The following is a 23,219-nucleotide window of genomic DNA, read 5'->3' as shown; positions in this document are numbered from 1 at the left end:
TACTTCGATGAGTATCGAAATTTGTAATTGACCCACGACATGCATGAAAATTGCTACCTTACGAATAATATTCAACTATTAAGCATCTGTCAATATGTAAAATTTGTTACTGAAATGTATTAACAAAAATTTATCAACTTTTCACAAGATTCCTTATTTGCAACAGTCACGTGCAATACTGTCATTTGGAATTATTTTGTATTAATTGAAGATTTGTATATCTAATCAGTTTGATGTCTGTGTATGGCTGTAAATATTTGGTAATCTGAATATATTTTATTTACTTATGTCATGTTGGTTATTCATCTTTGTAAACCCAAACAACTATAATACTGATGCTTTGTTGCATTCCTAATTGTTGTAGATGCTTAGCCTTCTTTATAATCATGAAATATGGATGCGTTGTTTTCTTTATAAACTTCTAATGGACATCTTATTTATCAGTTTTTAAATTATAAGCTTGGCTTTGGTAGTCCCTTGGGATTTGTAATATAAAAGAAATGTTAATTAAAATTATGCAATGCTCATGAATAATTTGATTGTACAATCTGTTTTTCTTCAAAGATGTTTTGAATACCAAGGTGTTTTGTCTTTTTGTCTGTGCTCATTAACAACATTAACAGATATATTACCAATATCAGATGTATGAAAATCACAGAGTGGAATAAGTATTAGTGTTGGATTTAAGTGTTTCTAATGAAGGTCAAACAGAAGTCCACCGAGGACGCCATTAAATATTATTAATATTGTATGCAGTAACAAATAACAATTATCTTATCAAACTAAATCGACCTTCAGAATGTATTCGGTTTTTTTTCTGAAATACCTTATACATGTTATAATTTTCAAAAATTGCAAATTCATTATATCAGAGAGAGAACATTGATTTTGTTACCGGCAATTTGTTTATTCCTTTTTTTTCAATTTTGATATTTTGGGATAAGGTTGAAAATCAAATATTGCCTATTTATCGAAATTACATTTCTTCTTCTTTTTTCTATTGCACATTTGCTATGTTTTTAATCGTAGACGTACTACAGCAGTTTGCAAATATTTGAACGTCTCTTTTGTATATAAGCCATATTCCATTACTGTGGTGTGTCTATTTTGTCAGATAAAACATATAAAAGGTTTTACGACCCTCTGAATTTCCAATTTTATCTACTTCCAGAATAAAACAATTCGAAGCGTGGAAAAGAGAAAACCTTCCATTGTATCATCCATACAATTCTCCTATGAAAAACAATTAATAATCTGGTACACATAAAACAAAATACTGTTCAAAACAATTTCCAAAGTTGGCACAATTAGAGGATATTTCTTAAATCATGTATTGTTGTTTTTCAAAAATTATAAATAGAAATATTCTGTCAATCAAAAATTCTTTTTTCGCATAAAAATGCGCCTTTATCATGCAACCATAGGTCATGCCATTTATAACCATCACTCTTTCTCATACCAATCACTTCTGTCTGACCTGGGTTACCAGTTGAATCAGGTTGTGTTGAATGCCAATTGAAGTAATTAATGATTGATCCATCATTGTATCGCCAATGCTCCTCTGCAATTAGATGTGATCCTTGAAACAGTATCCAACTAGTAACATCAAAATAATCTACAAATATTGTACAAAACAATAAGATTGATTTTCCAAAATATCTTGGTTTAATTGAACAAAAGTATTTGTTTTTTTATTTGAAATTTGAAACAAGAATTTTTGGTATGATTTTTAATGGTCTTATTAAGAACACACGACAAAATGTAAATCATTACATGTCATTAAACGTTAAGCAGAACTCGTCCTGTATAGATAAGAAGAAACAGTAGATAAACCATGTTTAAATCGCATACATTTGTTTTGTTTTGGATTAAGACAAAATCAAGGTACAATTAAAACTTCAATGAATGGTATTTTGCACTCAAAAAGGAACCGAAAGTCTTAGAGTTTTATACTTTGCATTTTTATACAAAAATGGCGTTTCAAGAGCACATCCATATTAATGAAGAATGTAAAACATATGTAAAATTCATGCAATGAGACTGATGGTACTTTGATACTGAAAAATGAAAATGCTGACAAAGTTTGTTAATAGATGTTTGTTTAAAGTTGTCAATCAATGTCGATATCAATATTACATTTAGATAGAAGCTTTCTGTAGTTTCCATGATCTCAAATTCACCGGGACTTATGGAATACACCTATGCACTGATATGTAGGTCACAGAGTGACAGAACTTCATACATACAAAATGTATATCTGAAAGTGAAATTAAAGAGCTTGTCGATATGTTTGTATTTCTGTTTTAGAGGGTTGTGTATAATAAGCAATCTAGGCAGGTCCTGGGAAGACACATGTTGACGATTTTCGATGGAGAACGCATAATCATAACTACAATAAAAACAACTGGACCATCACTTAAGGTGGGATGGGTGTCTTCCTCCATCTTGGATTGTAAAAAATAGAGAACCAAAGGTCCAGATTTTCTATCAAGTTAGGAAACTTTGATGCAGGAATGCAGATATTTAATATGAATTTTCATTTAAAAGAACCAATTTATAAGAATATAACTTATAAATATTATTATTTTTGCAAATGTTGATTATTTTTGATTGTTTGTAATTTTTTTTTTAAATTGGCATTTTAAGGGGAGGTAACTCTAAAACAGTGCATTTTCTGAAGGATTCTACATGGAATTTTCCTTTTTTGTATTTTAGCCGGGAAAAACGTACGGTGACCCTATCTTTCCTTTTGATATTCTCAAAGCATTGTCTGAAAGCTATCTTTTCCTTAAGTATTTAACAATTCTATCATTTTGTTTAGTTTCTAATCACAAAATGGTGTTTTTTCCTGTATAATCCATACAAAATGTGTCATTTTGTCACGTCCTGTAGCTTGAGAAAATGCGCGGTGACCTATCATTTTTATTATATTAATAACATATATCAATAGATACTACGTTTTGACAAAGTATGAACTAATTCTATCATTTTTATATTTGACTTCCATACCACCTTAACAATGTTTAAACATTTCTGAAAGAGTTTACCCCCACTGACGTGATACATGTACAGTGGTTCTGCTAATACATGGGTTACAAAGAAAGATCGTATTTACCAATCTATTCTTTTCCCAAATAATGTATTTCCACGATTTGTTCATTAGAAAAATCAAAAGATACAAATTATAAAATTTTGCTATTTCAAATTCTGACGGTTAGTTAGTGTTTTGGTTCTGCCATGATTTATCACATATTTTACTTTAAATTTGGAAGTTGATAAATAAAGAAATGACTACGAGTCTACGGTTCGAACTCTTCAAAGAAAGTTTACCTTTAGTTAGAGGAATTTGGTATTTGGTATTGGTCACGTCTGGATAAATAGCTCATAACGTTTCTACTGATACTTATGATTTATTTCTTTTCGTAGGTTCCACTTTTCGTGGATTGATTTACCACGAGTAATAATAACATTGCTTGATGTCAAATGTTTTCATTGGAGTCTTTCTGAAGAAGTTTTATGTAAAGAAGCTCTTTGGATATATAAAACTGATAGCGTTTTATTTTGTTTCTTCAAAATAATGTTGTAAAGGATAAAACATAAAAACAAGAAACTATCTAAAAAAGATAAACATATTAACATGTAGAAGAAAAATTTAGAAATCTATCAAGGTCAGGTAAAATTTTCTTCGCATGATTCTTTTGATACAAACATTAACTACTCTACCTGCCCTTAATGAAAGATATTTACCAATAAATGTAGCAATCAAAAGCTGTTTCTCTTCAGAATCTATTCTCATCAGTTCCGCTCCTTCGAGACCACATTTTGAGTCATACTCTGCAGACTGCAATGAAATATTTTTACCATATATCTTATAACAACTCTGAATCATTTTACTGTAGACGTAACCACTTCTTTTTGGACATCGACCTGCAATACAAAGTATGTGTTTGTTATCAAATTGGTAGACATTAGTTCTTCAACCAACCTTTAAAAGTGAATCATCAATATAAATTCAAGTTAAACATTAAGCTTGTATCATACGTTTAAAACAGAAAACCAATAAATAGAGATGTGCAACTCGTTGAATTAACATATATTCGCGAGTAATTTATTTTTTCGCGACTTACGCGAGTATAAAAATAACATGAATACAAATACACAAAAGAAGTTAGAAAAGCGTATATATACAAATCGTATTAAGAGTTAATTTAAAGCGCGAATATAAATATCTGCTAAGAATAATTTGGTTTACACACTATCTATATTCAGTAAGCCAGACTTCACTTTTGTCAATTTTAAATCATTCAGGATTCGAATAAGTTTTGCCCCCAAAAAAGGGTTTTATTCATCCTACATTTACACCCGTATCATAATGACTTGATATAATTTTATAATAATTGATTTTTATCTCTCATTAAATTTGATCAATCTAAAAACTTTCATTTTAATCGAGGGAAAAACAATACAAAGAGAACTCTATTTACATCTATTTATCATATTAGAGCAGTTTCTGAATCATTGCATCCCCCCTTTCCATGTAAAATTAACAATGCTGAACTAAACTAAACCGCTTAAAATATTGATAGTAGCTAGCAGATACTGATAGTTATATCAATCCACTAATGCACTATTATTATATCACAAAACCAGGTTCAACCCACCATGTTTTCCTTTAAAAATGTCCTTTACCAAGTCAGGAATATGGCCATTGTTATAGTATTGTTCGTTTCTGTATGTGTTACATTTTAACGTTGCGTCGTTTGTTTTCTCTTATTTTTGAGTGTAAATTCACATTGCGATAAGACGTGTCACGGTACTTGTCTATCTCAAATTCATGTATTTGATTTTGATGTTATATTTGTTCTTTTCGTGGGATTTTGTTTGATGCTTGGTCAGTTTCTGTGTGTGTTACATTTTAGTGTTGGGTCGTTGTTCTCCTCTTATATTTAATGCGTTTCCCTCGGTTTTAGTTTGTTACCCCGATTTTGTTTTTTGTACATGGATTTATGAGTTTTGAACAGCGGTATACTACTGTTGCCTTTATTTGTACATTCAATTTTATCCTTTAAACGTCTGTCCGCATACTTGATATAATTTAATCCTTTAAAAAAAATGAAAAAAAAATCATTCAGACATTCAGAGTATGGTGGCTTTTTTTCACTTTATTTTTTAAAAATTACAAGTTTTACAAATTTTACAAATTTATTCCGATAACATTTGTGAATATAATGGTATACAGAAAACAATATTATCAAATTAACCCTCTATCACAGCGATGATGAAACACGGGATTTTCATAAAAACATTTAAACATGAACCGAATTGTCTTTGAAAAAAAAATATTAACAAAAAGCATTAAAGTAGCTAAAAAATAACATGTATAAATTGCTGTTTTAGGCTAATCGTATGGAGATATATTCCAATTATTTTTTCTTAGATTAAGTGAAGGTGTCAAACATGTCAGTTTTCTTGTCCTATATAACTTCGGGAAAAACAAAACAACAAAACGGCAATTGACATAATTGATTTAAAGAATATATTCAATTTAAGCATACGTTGTGCAAGGAATGACATGTTAATACTACATTGTGTGTCAGAGAAGTAGAAATACAAAATTTTAAATAACTAGATCGATTTAAGAAAAATACTTTTTTCTCTCGAACATTTCGTAGGTTGATACACGCATAGTAAGAATATTGTCTGTGAAATTATAATTTTACTTATGATTTATTTCATGTTTTTGGATTTTAAGCATTGAAAAACTTTAGAAAAGTCATAGAAAAAAGAGGCGAAAGATAGCAAAGGGACATTCCAACTCATAAGTAGAAAATAAACTGACATCGCCATGGCTGAAAAAGTTGAAAAAAGAACAACATACAAACAACAGTACACAAAATATAACATATATATTATCATTATGATATTACTCTTTTTATTACTACTTCATTTTTATTCTTGGGATCTTATTGTTTAGGTGCACAAATTTGCAAAATATAAAACTTTAATAAATCGAAACAATATACCAACAGGTACACAATTTATTATTATCATTATAAATATATATATTGTTCTTAATATTACTAGTCATTTTATTTTCTCTAATTTTTGTGCTATTTTCACATTTCTTGATCGGTGTGAGAAAAATATTTCTCCTCACTAGAGAAATATCTGTTCCCGGCAAATGATTGGTCGAATTTAATTATGACGTCAAATGTTCTTGTTTTCAACTGAATTTTCTATTGTGACGTCACGAAAAAAGGCGACCATGCCTGATGACGTCACATATAAAGAACACAATCTTCTGCAAATCATTGAAAAGAAAGGATAAAAATCATTAGAGAAACAGATTCCACCACTATGACTCATGTATTACGATATTTCTCCGCTCTAAACAGTTTAATTCTAATTATTTAAAAAAAATATTAAAATTTAACTGTCTCGAGTGGAGAAATATCGTAACACACTTGTAGCAGTTGTTAAATCTATATGTTCAGGTGCAAACGTTTGCCAAACATCAAACACCAATAAATCAAAACGATATAACATAACATAAGCAAAAAATATTATCCTATTTGTAACATAGCCTCTTACTGTCTAAAACTAAATGATAGGTCCACCCATCACTGTGGTATTCTTTGATATCCTTCATACCATTTACATATCCTGCACTTAAACCTATACACTCATTTGATGCATTTGAATGCGAAACGGACATACATTCTGTCACATGATTACACTGCATAACACATTCTAACATGTTCCCCTTAATTTGGAATATCACTTCTTCATTGAAGTAAATGTTATCTAGTTCAGATGCATTTTCGGTAAATCCTACTTTTTTTGTACATGCAACTACTTGATATGATAACAAAATATATACAATTTGATGTAAAAACACCATAACTTTTCCAAAAAAATTTAAGGTTAGTTATCAGAAACGAGCAAGTACAACTTCATAAATTGTTGACGTATAAGTGATATGTATCCTTGCTGAATTGTACATAAACATATAATATCAATATTGTTCCACAGCATCCAATTATATCTCTGCTATACTTAACATTTTAAATAACTGCTTATTAAAACGGTTAGCGGAACCAACTATTATATCATGTAAAGTAACAATATATGTTGTATGTATCATGTGTATATATGCTTAATAGTTATCAAAGGTACCAGGATTATAATTTAATACGCCAGACGCGCGTTTCGTCAACATAAAAACTCATCAGTGACGCTCAGATCAAAAAAGTTATACAGCCAAACAAATACAAAGTTGAAGAGCATTAAAATACAGGTCCAGGTAATAGTTATATGCAAAATTGTAGGGGAAATGTTTTATGGTTTAGTCTTCATAAAAAAAAAAGGAATAGAACATTTAAAAAATGCAAATTCAATATATGAAATTTTTTTTTTTTAATAATGTGCACGTTTAGTTAACATGGTTAAAGATAAATAGAAACAGCCTCGAATCATACAAATATTAGAATATAAAGAGAGGTAATACATTACTTGTTTTGTGCGCTAGTATTCTAGATATAATCAAATGAAAATTTGGAGGGCAATGATTCTTTCTAGTTTTTTTTTTAAACATTCAACATTCATTGTTTTCTTTTTTCCTTCAACAAAAATGGAAAAGTAACAAGGATTTTCAAAAAGGACTTTTGAAATATATTTAAAACAATTATGGAAAGAATCGAAACGTAGGGTTTTAAACAGAAGAATACAACAGTGGGTATTTTTGAACTTTTTTTTATCTATCTGATTCTAGCGTCACTGACGAGTATTTCATAGACAAAATGCATGGTGCTCAGAAAAAAAAACATCCTGACTACCTGAAATGTTGATATACGATTTTTGAAAAATATGTTATAAAATCATGGAAAAAAAGAGGGGTTTAATGTGCAAAATATCTTTTAGCAACTCATGGATAAAACTAGAGGATGCTGAATATCTGACAAAAAAAGTTAAAAACAAGAGTTACGCCCGATAAATTCATTATGTTACATAAAATATTATTGTGTGTGCTTTCACAGAGCAGAAAAGTATTGCATTTCAATTGTTCTGTCCTTATACACCAACATGTAGCATTACAATATTATGTACCTAAATTGCCAATGTCACATTACGTTTAATGACTTACATAACAGGATGAAAGTTATTCTCACGGTGAGACATATTTACATAAGCAAAATAAAATAATTTGTAGCCGTCTGTTCTAATATTGATAAAAGGGCATAATGGTAAACTACAAATAAAGCTATATTAATGCCGGTTGATAGTGATTTTCCAAAATAAACTCCATGTAATGCATTAATTTTGTTCAATTATTAATTTACTTAAGTCCGGTTTTATAAATTTTCAATGCAATATTCCTCCGAGAGCTTTTAAGAACATTTATAACAATCATTTTATGAGATATAGTATTACGAAGTACTGAATTTTAATGCTTTTGCTTTAAAATTCAAAGTCATCATTAAAATGAAGAAACAACAAGGTGATTATCAATAAAATATGTCTAAAATTTAAAAAAAAGAGAAAAGAAAAAAAAAAAGAAACAACAAGGTGAACCTCACGTGGGAATAAGTGCTATAGCTTAATCTTCAAGTCACACAGGTTAAGGTGTTTAGATTGAGAATTGTGTTGTCAGCTGGAACATGACCAAAGTATAAAGATGTTAAAAGTACAACAATAATAGACACAGGAGACCAATAACAGTGTAAATATATCATTGACCCTTTTGGTTTATAGCTTTAATTCTTTTTAATAATATCTGAAATTTAAATTATGTTTGCCTCCAGCATCACTGAAAAGACAATGATTGTAGAAATGGGCATCTGGTGCAGAAAAAATGGTACCGTTTTTGTTTAAGAAATAATTGATGCAAGCTATACTTTATTGTAGTTTTAACATGGGTATGCATTCATGATTATTTTTGCCCGAGCGAAACTGCATCAATTATTTCGATTCTGATTAGGACAATTAAGGTAATTTTTATGTCCAGTGAGGGACGAAAGATACCAGAGGCAGAGTCAAGCTTATAGACAGTCAAACTCATAGACAGTCAAAATCATAGGATTTTAAAAAAAAAGTAATACAATTATGGAAAGAATCGAAAAGTGGGGTTTGGAAACAGAGGAATAAAACAAGAGGGTATATTGACCTTTAAAATGTTTCTGATTCTATTCTATAATAGTTATCAAAAGTACCAGGATTATAATTTAGTACGCCAGACGCGGGTTTCGTCTACATAAGACTCATCAGTGACGCTCATATCAAAATATTTATAAAGCCAAACAAGTACAAAGTTGAAGAGCATTGAAGATCCAAAATTCCAAAAGGTTGTGCCAAATACGGCTAAGGTAATCTTTGCCTGGAATAAGAAAATCCTTAGTTTTTCGAAAAAATCAAAAATTCAAATTATAATATATATTTAGAGCATGGTATAAGTGTAGAGAGCTTGTGTATGCTCTTCCATGAATCTCAATTTTTTGGTTTGTGAACAAGCAAACGACTGGCAATGTGATTTTTCAGATAGGAGTTTTGAACAGCCAGCATGAACGGTTGTCGTATCTAGGTCAAATATGTCAATTTCGAATTGCAACACATAACAGTCATTATAAATGGTTTATTAACAACATGTTCATTATTTAAGAATTTGAGGTGTTTTAAGTTAATTAAATATGTTAAATGCATGCCAATTTGATAAAATTCATTAATCTTCAGTAATCAATATTCGCATTTGCAAACCAATTTTATTTGATTTTGGAAAGCTACTTCTTATGTTAAAACATTCTCTGAGGTTCGAAGTTTGTTTGGATAAACTACAACACCACTAATTTTTGCAACTGGGTGAGGTTAGGGGGGTAACTTTTTGTTATTGTTCAAATATTGTAATTATGATTCATTTTGCAGGTGATTTTTTTATTCTTTCAGTGCCTGCGCCAACGTGACCTAGGAATTATTTTATTCCATTGTCATGAAAACTGTTTTTGCTGACTAAATCGCCATAATTTTTTCGGGTCACGTTGGCGCACGCTATTAAATTTTAAGACACAATGGCCAAAAATCGTAATCTTTCCTTCTTTTGACGTTTTTAATGACCTTTTACCCCCCTAACATCACCCATTTTTTGAAATTGATTGTTTTGAAGTTCATCCAAAAAAACTTCAAACCTAAAGGAATATTTTAACGTGATAAGTAGCTTTCCAAAACAAAATTTAGAATATAAGATAATAGTGGACCAAAAACTGGCCTTATCGTACTTTGAATTGTCCTTTCAAAATAATTAAACAAACTAATAATAAATGTGAGTACGAAGTACTTCTACAGATGTATAAAAAGTAATTTGTAACAAAACAACCTGGTATCAATTGCTCATTTGTTTGGTAAATTTGTGTTTTTTTTTAATTTGGCTAATACACAAAAAAATATTTTGTTCAAATCTAAAGAAAATGCTTTTATCTCGCTCTTACAGACATTGTATATAAAATGGAATTGCATAACAATAAACTGAGCTCAAAGCAAAGCATTTTAATAATACACTTAGACAAAGAGCTTTATCTAGTGATATACTTTGTACTGCAGGTTCTTAATGAACATCCTATCGGCCAAAACCATATCTCACAAACATGCCATATACTCCATGGTTGGATCAGAAGTCCTGAAAAAAGACAGGCATTTTATTATCGTATTTTTAAGTATAAATAGACACCGGTTAAAACTTTCACAAATTTGAGGTAAAATCATTCATTATCTAGCATGCGCAACTATCAATGCACAAATTGATATAGATTGAGTGTACATGTACCTCTGTCGGATATAATAGAATACCTCCACCTTATTTTAGTTTACTGATGAAAAAACTATAAAATGTTCTCTAAGACTTGTCATTGTCTAGTTATCATCACCAGTGAATCAATAATATATGTATACCATTCGGTCTTACTCCACCTTCATTCAAGTTGTTTCAAATCTCATTCTGACTTCATGTTAAAATTAAAATAAGATTCCATATCTGCAGTCAATGAAATCTGACAGACTAAGCCGCAATGAAATCCCAGTTTTCCAAAATGGTAGGAGGAACCTAAAAGTCAAAATATTGTAACCGATATATTTCAACTATTGCAAATACATGTAATAATAATTCCTCTAAAAAAATCGCTTTATTTTCCTTATGTTGTTTTTTGTTCGCGATCAAGACTGTATATTAACCTCTAGATGTCTTTCAATTACATCCAAATTGGCGTGGGTTGATGTTTGATTGTTGTACATGTTATATATCGACTTGGGATTTGTTTATATAAGTAACAGCTATTCCCTTAAATTCAAATTAGAAAGATGTAATTAAGAAATGATAGGCAACCATATGCATAGTATGATACCGCCTTCAATAAACAGCTGCGCCATGAGCACATGATACGCTCGTAAAATTTACATAGAAAAGCTTTCAATTACTTCACAATGATATATATTAAAGAGAAATGTGTGAAAATAAAAAAAGGGGGCGAACATCAAAAGATATAAACAATTAACCAAAGTTAAATGAGAATTGCTGAAAATATTGACCAAAAACTGGAAAATCCCCCCTTTTTAATATATAAAACCCCATAACTAATGTAACTGAGAAATGTAGAAATGTAAAATTTATAAAACTCTGTAGGCAGCAGCTTACATTACTAATTATAAACAATTCACCAATGTTTCATGAGAACTGCTGAAAGCATTTTTGAGTTATAGTCTGAAAACTGGAAAATCCCCGTTTAATTAAGAATAAACTCAGAAATGTAAAATCTAAAACTTAAAAAAAAGAAAGGGAGCTCACGTCAATATATATAAACAATTCATCAAAGTTTATTATTTAAGCGTTTTTAAGTTAAAGTCTGACATGTTGTCGACGGACCGACAGACAGACGGACAACACTTAACCATAATACATCACGTAAAGAGGCCTATAAAAATGAGAAAACCCGATTCAATTTTCTCTGATGTAAGAGTCCAATATGTTTATACTGGGATACACTATATTGATATAAAGATTCAAGATTTATTAAAAAAAAAAACACTTTCTGTTCTACAGTTTTATAGTAAATAAGTTGTAGAAGGTTGTTTGAAGATTGCGGCATATTCAACTTTGAACATCTTTTTCAGGTCTGCAATCCATATACAAATCGTTAAATGGGTATATATGACAGTCAATTCAATGAGACAACTACATTGTATCTGGAGAGGTTCAAATGAAAAAGCAATTATAGGTAGCCTTCAAAAATGAGGGAAACTGTCCTTTTTTGTTAAAAAAATATTTAATATTCTAATATGACGTGCTTCTTTCGCTTCGTGAATAAACCCATGCTCGAAATCCAATAAAATTGGTTAGCACATGCGTATATTGACTACTGCAGATTAATGAATTTTATCAAATTGGCATGCATTTAACGTATTTAATTAACTTAAAACACCCGAAATTCTTAAATAATGCACATGTTGCTAATAAATCATTTATAATGACTGTTATGTGTTGCAATTCGAAATTGACATATTTGACCTAGATACGACAACCGTTCATGCTGGCTGTTCAAAACTCCTATCTGAAAAATCACATTGCCAGTCGTTTGCTTGTTCACAAACCAAAAAATTGAGATTCATGGAAGAGCATACACAAGCTCTCTACACTTATACCATGCTCTAAATATATATTATAATTTGAATTTTTGAATTTTTCGAAAAATTAAGTATTTTCTTATTCCAGGCATAGATTACCTTAGCCGTATTTGGCACAATCTTTTGGAATTTTGGATCTTCAATGCTCTTCAATTTTGTACTTGTTTGGCTTTATAAATATTTTGATAAGAGCGTCACTGATGGGTATTATGTAGACGAAACCCGCGTCTGGCGTACTAAATTATAATCCTGGTACTTTTGATAACTATTATAGAATAGAATCAGAAACATTTTAAAGGTCAATATACCCTCTTGTTTTATTCCTCTGTTTCCAAACCCCACTTTGCGATTCTTTCCATAATTGTATTACTTTTTTTTTTAAATCCTATGATTTTGACTGTCTATGAGTTTGACTGTCTATAAGCTTGACTCTGGCTCTGGTATCTTTCGTCCCTCACTGGACATAAAAATTACTTTAATTGTCCTAATCAGAATCGAAATAATTGATGCAGTTTCGCTCGGGCAAAAATAATCATGAAGATAATGCATACCCATGTTAAAACTACAATAAAGTATAGCTTGCATCAATTATTTCTTAAACAAAAACGGTACCATTTTTTCTGCACCAGATGCCCATTTCTACAATCATTGTCTCTTCAGTGATGCTGGAGGCAAAAATAATTTAAATTTCAAATATTATTAAAAAGAATAAAAGCTATAAACCAAAAGGGTCAATGATATATTTACACTGTTATTGGTCTCATGTGTCTATTATTGTTGTACTTTTAACATCTTTATACTTTGATCATGTTCCAGCTGACAACACAATTCTCAATCTAAACACCCTAACCTGTTTGGTTTGAAGCTTAACCTATAGCACTTATTCCCACGTGAGGTTCACCTTGTTGTTTCTTTTTTTTTTTCCTTTTTTTTTTTTATTTTAGACATATTTTATTGATAATCACCTTGTTGTTTCTTCATTTTAATGACTTTGAATTATAAAGCAAAAACCATTTAAATGCCCTACTTCGTAATTTACTATCTCTCATATAATGATTGTTAGATATGTTCTTAAAAGCTCTCGAAGCAATATTTTATTGAAAATGCATTCAACCCGACTTAAAAGTAAATAAATAATTGAACCAAAACTAATGCTGTACATGGAGTTCATATAATTGTAAAATCACTATCAACCGGCAATGATACAGCTCTATTTGAGGTTAACCATTATGTCCTTTTATCAATATTATAATAGACTACAAATTGTTTTATTTTGCTAATGTAAATATGTGTCATAGTGAGAATAACTTTCATCCTGTTATCTAAGTCATTAAACGTGTTTTCAACACAAAATAAATTTTAACATTAGGTTTTAACTTGGCAATTTAAGTACATAATATTGTAATGTTACATGTTGGTGTATAAGGACAGAACAATTGAAATGCAAATACTTGTCTGTTCTGTGAAAGTGCAAACAATTATATTTTATGAAACCTAATGAATTTATCGAGCATGTCTCTTGTTTTTAACTTTTAACATGTGAGATATTCAGAATCCTCTAAATTTATCCATGTGTTGCTAAAATATATTTTGCCCACGAAACCCCTCCTTTTTTTTCCATGATTTTATAACATATTTTTCAAAAATCCTATATCAACATTTCAGGTAGTCAGGATGTTTTTTTTTCTGAGCACCATGCATTTTGTCTATGAAATACTCGTCAGTGACGCTAGAATCAGATAAATAAAAACAAAGTTCAAAAATACCCTCTGTTGTATTCTTCTGTTTAAAACCCTACTTTTCGATTCTTTCCATAATTGTTTTAAATATATTTCAAAAGTCCTTTTTGAAAATCCTTGTTACTTTTCCATTTTTGTTGAAGGAAAAAAGAAAATGAATGAATGTTGAATGTTTACAAAAAAACTAGAAAGAATCATTGCCCAACAAATTTTCATTTGATTATATCTAGAATACTAGCGCACAAAACAAGTAATGTATTACCTCTCTTTATATTCTTATATTTGTATGAGTCGAGGCTGTTTCTATTTATCTTTAACCATGTTAACTAAACGTGCACATTATTAAAAAAAAAATTCATATTATATTGAATTTGCATTTTTTAAATATTCTATTCCTTTCTTTTATGAAGACTAAACCATAAAACATTTCCCCTAAAATTTTGCATATAACTATTACCTGGACCTGTATTTTAATGCTCTTCAACTTTGTATTTGTTTGGCTGTATAACTTTTTTGATCTGAGCGTCACTGATGAGTCTTATGTTGACGAAACGCGCGTCTGGCGTATTAAATTATAATCCTGGTACATTTGATAACTATTAAGCATATATACACATGATACATCCAAAATATATTGTTACTTTACATGATATAATAGTTGGTTCCGCTAACTGTTTTGATAAACAGTTATTTAAAATGTTAAGTATAGCAGAGATATAATTGGATGCTGTGGAACAATATTGATATTATATGATTATGTACAATTCAGCAAGGATACATATCACTTATACGTCAACAACTTATGAAGTTGTACTTGCTCGTTTCTGATAACTAACCTTAAATTGTTTTGGAAAAGTTATGGTGTTTTTACATCAAATTGTATATATTTTGTTATCATATCAAGTAGTTGCATGTAAAAAAAAAGTAGGAATTTGCCGAGAACAGATATTTCTCAAGTGAGGAGAAATATTTTTCTCACACCGATCAAGATATGTGAAAATAGCACAAAAATCAGAGAAAATAAAATGACTAGTAATATTAAGAACAATATTTATATTAATAATGATAATAATAAATTGTGTACCTGTTGGTATATTGTTTCGATTTATTGGAGTTTTATATTTTGCAAATTTGTGCACCTAAACAATAAAATCCCAAGCATAAAAATGAAGTAGTAATAATAAGAGTGATATAATGATAATATATATGTAATATTTTGTGTACTGTTGTTTGAATGTTTGTTTTTTTTCAACTTTTTTCAGTCATGGCGATGTCAGTTTATTTTCTACTTATGAGTTGGAATGTCCCTTTGCTATCTTTCGCTGATTTTTCTAAAGCTTTTCAATACTTAAATCCAAAAACATGAAATAAATAATAATAAATTATAATTTCACAGACAATATTCTTACTATGCGTGTATCTTATATTTTTATATCGTTGTAAAACAACCTACGAAATGTTCGAGAGAAAATAGTATTTTTCTTAAATCGATCTAGGTATTTAAAATTTTGTATTTTTACTTCTCTGACACACAATGTAGTATTTACATGTCATTCCTTGCACAACGTATGCTTAAATTGAGTATATTCTGTAAATCAATTATGTCAATTGCCGTTTTGTTGTTTTGTTTTTCCCGAAGTTATATAGGACAAGAAAACTGACATGTTTGACACCTTCACTTAATCTAAGAAAAAACAATTGGAATATATCTCCATACGATTAGCTTAAAACCGCAATTTATACATGTAATTTTTTTAACTTCTTTGATGCTTTTTGTTAATATATTTTTTTTCAAAGACAATTCGTTACATGTTTAAATGTTTTTATGATCACCCCGTGTTTCATCATCGCTGTGAAAGAGGGTTAATTTGATAATATTGTTTTCTGTATACCATTATATTCACAAATGTTATCGGAATAAATTTGTAAAATTTGTAAAACTTGTAATTCTAAAAAATAAAGTGAAAAAAACCCACCATACTCTGAATGATTTTTTTCATTTTTGTTAATGGATTAAACTATAACAAGTATGCGGACAGACGTTTAAAGGATAAAATTGAATGTTCAAAAAATAGTGCATTTAGGAGATAACTGTATTGTATTTAAGCTCCGACGGCATCAATTGGGGATTTGATGGTCGCAAATTAAGTTTACTGGCGACGCGTAAGCGGAGACAGTAAACGGGTATTTGCGACCATCAAATCCCAATTGATGCCGTCGGAGCTTAAAATACAATATTGTTATCTCCATTCTAATGAAACTGACAGAAAACAACGTTAAAACATGTTTTAAAATCTGTCATATGCCGTCTGCGCTTGCGCGTACGTCCCATAGCATCAATTGTCAATTGATGCCATGTAAATAAGTGACGTTATCCAATCAAAATGAACGTTACAAACGTTGTTGCATTAGAATAGTGGTTTGATATAACTATCAGAATCTGCTAGCTACTATCAATATTTTAAGCGGTTTAAATTAGTTCAGCTTTGTTAATTTTGCATGGAAAGGGGGGATGCAATTATTCAGAAACTAGCTCTAATATGATAAATAGATGTAAATAGAGTTCTCTTTGTATTGTTTTCCATCGATTAAAATAAAAGTTTTTACATTTAACTTATTCGAATCCTGAATGATTTAAAATTGACAAAAGTGAAGTCTGGTTTACTGAATGTCGATAGTGTGTAAACCAAATCATTCTTTGCAGATATTTATATTCGCGCTTTAAATTAACTCTTAATACGATTTGTATATATACAATTTTCTAACTTTTTTTGTGTATTTGTATTCATGTTATTCATGTTATTTTTATACGTAAGTCGCGAATATGTGTTAATTTACAGAGTTGCACATCTTTATTTATTTGTTTTCTGTTTCAAACGTTTGATGCAAGCTTAATGTTTAAATTTGTATTGATGATTCACTTTTAAATGTTTACTAATGTCTACCAATTTGATAACAAACACATACTTTGTATTGCAGGTCGATGTCCAAAAAGAAGTGGTTACGTCTACAGTAAAATGATTCAGAGTTGTTATAAGATTCATGGTCAAAATAGTTCATTGCAGTCTGCAGAGTATGATTCAAAATGTGGTCTCGAAGGAGCGGAACTGATGAGAATAGATTCTGAAGAGAAACAGCTTTGTATTGCTATTTCTTGGTAAATATCTTTCATTAAGGGCAGGTAGAGTAGTTAATGTTTGTATCAAAAGAATCATGCAAAGAAAATTTTACCTGACCTTGATCGATTTTCTAAATTTTTCTTATGCATTTTAAACAAAAATTCTTTTTTAGATAGTTTCTTTTTTTTTTATGTTTTATCCTTTACAATATTATTTTGAAGAAACAAAATAAAGGGCTATCAGTTTTATATATCCAAAGAGCTTCTTTACATAAAACTTCTTCTGGAAGACTCCAACGAAAATATTTGACAGCAAGCAATGTTATTATTACTCGTGGTAAATCAATCCACGAAAATTGGAACCTACGAAAAGAAATGAATCATAAGTATCAGTACATACGTTATGAGCTATTTATCAAGACATGACCAATACCAATTACCAAATTCCTCTAACTAAAGGTAAACTTTCTTGGAAGAGTTCGAACCGTAGATTCGTAGTCATTTCTTGATTTATCAACTTCCAAATTTAAGGTAAAATATGTTATAAATCATGGCAGAACAAAAACACTAACTACCGTCAGAATTTGAAATTGCAAAATTTTATAATTTGTATCTTTTGTTTTTTCTAATGAACAAATCGTGGAAATAAATTATTTGGGAAAAGAATAGATTGGTAAATACGATCTTTCTTTGTAACCCATGTATTAGCAGAACCACTATACATGTATCACGTTAATGGGGTAAACTCTTTCAGAAATGTTTAACCATTGTTAAGTGATGGTCCAGTTGTTTTTATTGTAGTTAGGATTATGCGTTCTCCATCGAAAAGCGTCAACATGTGTCTTCCAAGGACCTGTCTAGATTGCTTATTATACACAACCCCCTAAAACAGAAATACAAACATATCGACAAGCTCTTATATTTCACTTTCAGATATGTGTATGAAGTTCTGTCACTCTGTGACCTACATATAAGTGCATACGTGTTTTCCATAAGTCCCGGTGAATTTGAGATCATGGAAACTACAGAAAGCTTCTATCTAAATGTTATATTGATATCGACATTGATTGACAACTTTAAACACACATCTATTTACAAACTTTGTCAGCATTTTCATTTTGCAGTATCAAAGTACCATCAGTCTCATTGCATGACTTTTACATATGTATTACACATTAACATTCTTCATTAACAGGGATGTGCTCCTGCAACGCCATTTTTGTATGAAAATGCAAAGTATAAAACTCTAAAACTTTCGGTTCCTTTTTGAGTGCAAAATACCATTCATTGAAGTTTTAATTGTACCTTGATTTTGTCTTAATGCAAAACAAACAAAAATTTATGCGATTTAAACATGATTTATCTACTATTTCTTCTTATCTATACAGTACGAGTTTTGCTTAATGTTTAATGACATGTAATGATTTACATTTTGTCGTGTGCTCTTAATAAGACCATTAAAAATCGTACCAAATTTCCTTGTTTCAAATTTCAAATAAAAAAACAAATACTTTGGTTCAATAAACCAAGACATTTTGGAAAATTAATCTTATTGTTTTGTACAATATTTGTAGATTATTTCGATGTTACTAGTTGGATACTGTTTCAAGGATCACATCTAATTGCAGAGGAGCATTGGCGATACAATGATGGATCAATCATTAATTACTTCAATTGGCATTCAACACAACCTGATTCAACTGGTAACCCAGGTCAGACAGAAGTGATTGGTATGAGAAAGATTGATGGTTATAAATGGCATGATCTATGGTTGAATAAGAAAGGCGCATTTTTATGCGAAAAAAGAATTTTTGATTGACAGAATATTTCTATCTATAATTTTCGAAAAACAACAACACGTGATTTAAGAAATATCTTCTAATTGTAACAACTTTGGAAATTGTTTTGAACTGTATTTTTTTTTTATATGTACCAGATTATTACATTTGTTTTCATAGGAGAACTGTATGGATGATACAATGGAAGGTTTTCTCTTTTCCACGCTTCGAATTGTTTTATTCTGGAAGAAGATAAAATTGGAAATTCAGAGGCTCGTGAAACCATTTATATGTTTTATCTGACAAAATAGACACACTACAGTAATAGAATTTTGCTAATACAGTGAAACCTGGGTAAACCGAACCCTGATAAAACCGAATTTCAGTTTAAACCGAACAATTTTCAAAGTCCCACAAAATTTCCCTAACAATTAACGTTAATTTAACCTGAAAAAACCGAACCCTGTCAACACCGAATTCCGAACGCTTTTTGAAGGCTCGTTAGTAAATTTTTATTTAAAAATTATCTGTCAAAATCGAACAATACCAATCAAAACAAAAAAATATTATTAATTATTTGCATGATTTAATTAAATAAACACAGGTCGGCAGAGTATCCCCGAAGGTATTTGAGGTTTAATGAACTTGTGAGTTGTTATTACAAACTAATTAGCATGTCTGTGTCCATGTATAAAGTGATTTTTTTGTAAAGAAACGTTAAACTGATCGGCTACCCCCATCGCCGATAATGACAAGAAAGGAACTTTCCCTCAGATCAATTAAATGCACCTTACTCAAATAATTACGGCCACAAAATCGAAACTGTCATTCTGTAGCTAAACTGTTTAATTAAATAATACAAATGTAGTTTTAAAGCCTTTCACCGGATTAAGAAGTCGTGCAACACAACAAGGTCAATGGATTTCGATTGCTGGATTCCCTTTAGAGGCCCTATACATATTTGATTCGAATGCTCCCGAAGACATCCGTTTCCCGAAGACTTCCGTTAGCTATTTAGCAAAGATAAAGTCCGAAAATAAACTGGACCCCTGCTGTTGTTTCATTGTTATCGTGTGCCGAAGTATCAATTAGCGGGTGACCAGTTTAGTCCGAGAACTCTTGTGTACAACGACGTTCCCGATTCAACTACGGAATCGTCATTTGACAGTGACTGTGAATCTTAATTGGTCAGTGAATTAACGGATGAGAATAATATTATAGAATGCAAAATCGCTCCACGTCGGACATCTCCCAACGACGAGCGTGATTGACGGAGTGGCGTTTTATTTATAAACAAAAATGTAGCAAAACGTCTATCTTCATCTTCTATTATTTTTACATTTACATCTTAATCAACACAAAAATAAACTGTCGTCTGTTGTGTCACCTGTTATCCCTTGTCAGTAAATGCCAAAATTATTTGGTTTCGACTTCCGTTTACCTCTACAATCCAAACACCTGTGAAAACCCAACAAAACGCAAAGTCCCGTGGGTGTTCGGTTTGGACAGGTTTCACTGTATACAAACGAGACGTTCAAATATTTCCAAACTGTTGTAGTACGTCTACAATTAAAAACATAGCAAATATGCAATAGAAAAAAGAAGAAGAAATGCAATTTCGATAAATAGACAATATTTAATTTACAACCGTATCCCAAAATTGAAAAATTGAAAAAAGTAATAAACAAATTGCCGGTAACAAAAGCAATGTTCTCTTTCTGATACATGTATAATGAATTTGCAATTTTTGAAAATTATAACATGTATAACGTAAAGGTATTTCAAAAATCAGAACGAATACATTCTGAAGGTCGATTTAGTTTGATAAGAGATTTGTTATTTATTACTGCAAAAATGTAAATAATATTTAACGGCTTCCTCGGGGAACTACTGCTTGACCTTCACCAGAAACACTTGAAATCAAAATTTAATATTCGTACCACTCTGTGATTCTCATATATCTTAAATGATAACCTATCTTTTAATGTTGTTAATGGACAAAAACAAATGGACAAACCACTTTCAAATTCGTAATCAAAACATCTTTGAAGAAAAATAGATTGTACATTCAAATTATTTATGAGCATATCATAATGATAATGTCTCAATTACCATGTGTTTTAAAGTACAAATCTAAAATCTCGAATTATCATAGTCAAACTTAAATTTTAAAACTAAATTGTTAAGATGTCCATTTGACACGTAAATAGTTATCATAGTTATCATTTGACACGTAACATATGTATAAATAAAACAACGCCTCCATATTTTATGAGTATATAGATATGAAAGCATGTACACCAATTAGGAATAAAACAAAGAATCAGTATTGCAGTTGTTTTTTTGGGAATACATATATAAATAACCAACATGACATATTTAAATGGCAGATATTGAGATTACCACATATTTACATCGAACGGAGCAGTTATACGAATCTCTAAATATCATCAGATAATTCCAAATGATACTGGTGCAAATATAGAATCTTGTGAAAAATTTATACATGTTTTGAATGCATATCAGTCACAAAATTTAATTTTTGACTTGAAGCTTTGTACTAATATGATAAATGTTAGGTAACAGTTTTTGTATATTTCGTTGGTATAGATCAATTACAAATTTTAATACTTAGCGAAGTATTTATTTTTAACAGGATTATAAGTCAAATTTGGTAAATCCACGAACATAATATTTATAAATTACATTTTCCCTTCATTCTGCAAAAAAACATATATCTACAAAACAAAATGAATCAACAGCAATTTTTTTTTTTTAAATCAGAACTAGGTCAGACACGATGAAAATAAGAGCCACACTTACTTCACTGGGTCGATGCCACTGCTGTTGGAGATTTATTTCCTGGAGGGTTTCACAAGCCCAGTAGTCAGCACTTTTTGTGCTGACATGAATTGTCATTGATATGGTTATATTTATAAATTTACGGTTTCCAAATTTTTGAATTTTTTTAAATACTAAGGCTTTTCTACCTCAGGCATAGATTACTTCAGCTGTATTTGGCAAAACTTTTAAGAATTTTGGTCCTCAATGCTCTTCAACTACGTACTTTATTTGTCCTTTTAAACTTTTTGGATTCGAGCGTCACTGATGAGTCTTTTGTAGACGAAACGCGCGTCTGGCGTATATACTAAATTTAGTCCTGGTATCTATGATGAGTTTATTCAAAGAACTCCGAAAAGAAAGTAATAAAACTTTGATAAGAATATTTATCCCATTAACGTATCCTCAAAACAATTGCAATTGATTCTAATGCATTCGTTGTAATTCTATAGTTTATACCTACAAAATTAAATACGACGTATAGTCGTTGGTCGAATTCAAATTGAGTTGGACTTTGTTATACAATTCAAATCATTTTGTTTTTTTGATTTTGAAAAAAAATTATTTTAGAATGCATTATATTCTGAAACGGCGAATTTGTTAACCTATCAATACTGAAAATATAAAATTCATAAATGTGTGAACTTAGAAATTGAGCATTGTAAGGAGAAGCAATCAATATCAACAACGATTTTCATAGAATATAAGTTAGCCAATTGATGTTAATTTCATTAGTTAATTTTATATAACATATGAAAAAAAACTTGTTCTATGTTGTAATGTTTTCTTCTTATCTTTCAATAATATAAGATCATTTGTTGTTAGTGGGACACATTAATTGTGGTCAGTTTTTCTTATAAAAAAGTACCGAGCAAACACACCAGGTCGAGTTTTAAATTGAAGAAATTAGTTCTCGTAAAAATTAACGCTTTAGTTTTCACCAAAGAAATTATTGTTAAATTTTAAAAAGGCAGATTTTTTTAAGGATAACTTCGTCCTCTCCTCATTTAAAAGTATTTATTAAATATTTTTAAAAATATTTGATGCAATATGTATTTTTTCTTTTTAACAATTCTTGAATCG

At 30.0% G+C, this 23,219-nt stretch overlaps 1 protein-coding gene across 1 annotated transcript; it reads right to left on the bottom strand.

Moving 5' to 3' along the window:
- Positions 1–981: 981 nt before the first annotated feature.
- LOC139482169 (uncharacterized) lies at positions 982–6,952 on the bottom strand. Its single transcript, XM_071265870.1, has 3 exons — positions 6,592–6,952; positions 3,748–3,927; positions 982–1,615 (listed from the first exon to the last, which is right to left on the bottom strand). The coding sequence occupies exons 1-3, from the start codon at positions 6,899–6,901 to the stop codon at positions 1,371–1,373; spliced, it is 735 nt and encodes a 244-aa protein (XP_071121971.1). The 5' UTR covers positions 6,902–6,952; the 3' UTR covers positions 982–1,370.
- Positions 6,953–23,219: the final 16,267 nt, after the last annotated feature.

This window comes from Mytilus edulis, chromosome 7 (assembly GCF_963676685.1).
Source record: "Mytilus edulis chromosome 7, xbMytEdul2.2, whole genome shotgun sequence".
Taxonomy (NCBI): Eukaryota; Metazoa; Mollusca; class Bivalvia; order Mytilida; family Mytilidae; genus Mytilus; species Mytilus edulis.
This window is presented reverse-complemented; position numbering and strand designations above follow the sequence as displayed.

What these genes read in the sequence shown, in the direction of transcription:
- LOC139482169 (XM_071265870.1), bottom strand. Translation starts at nt 6,901, where the DNA reads ATGGTGTTTTTACATCAAATTGTATATATTTTGTTATCATATCAAGTA. An exon ending in CTATCATTTAGTTTTAGACA is followed by an intron (nt 3,928 to 6,591) that starts GTAAGAGGCTAT and finishes TTTGTATTGCAG; the next exon opens with GTCGATGTCCAAAAAGAAGT. An exon ending in TTTGATTGCTACATTTATTG is followed by an intron (nt 1,616 to 3,747) that starts GTAAATATCTTT and finishes CAATATTTGTAG; the next exon opens with ATTATTTTGATGTTACTAGT.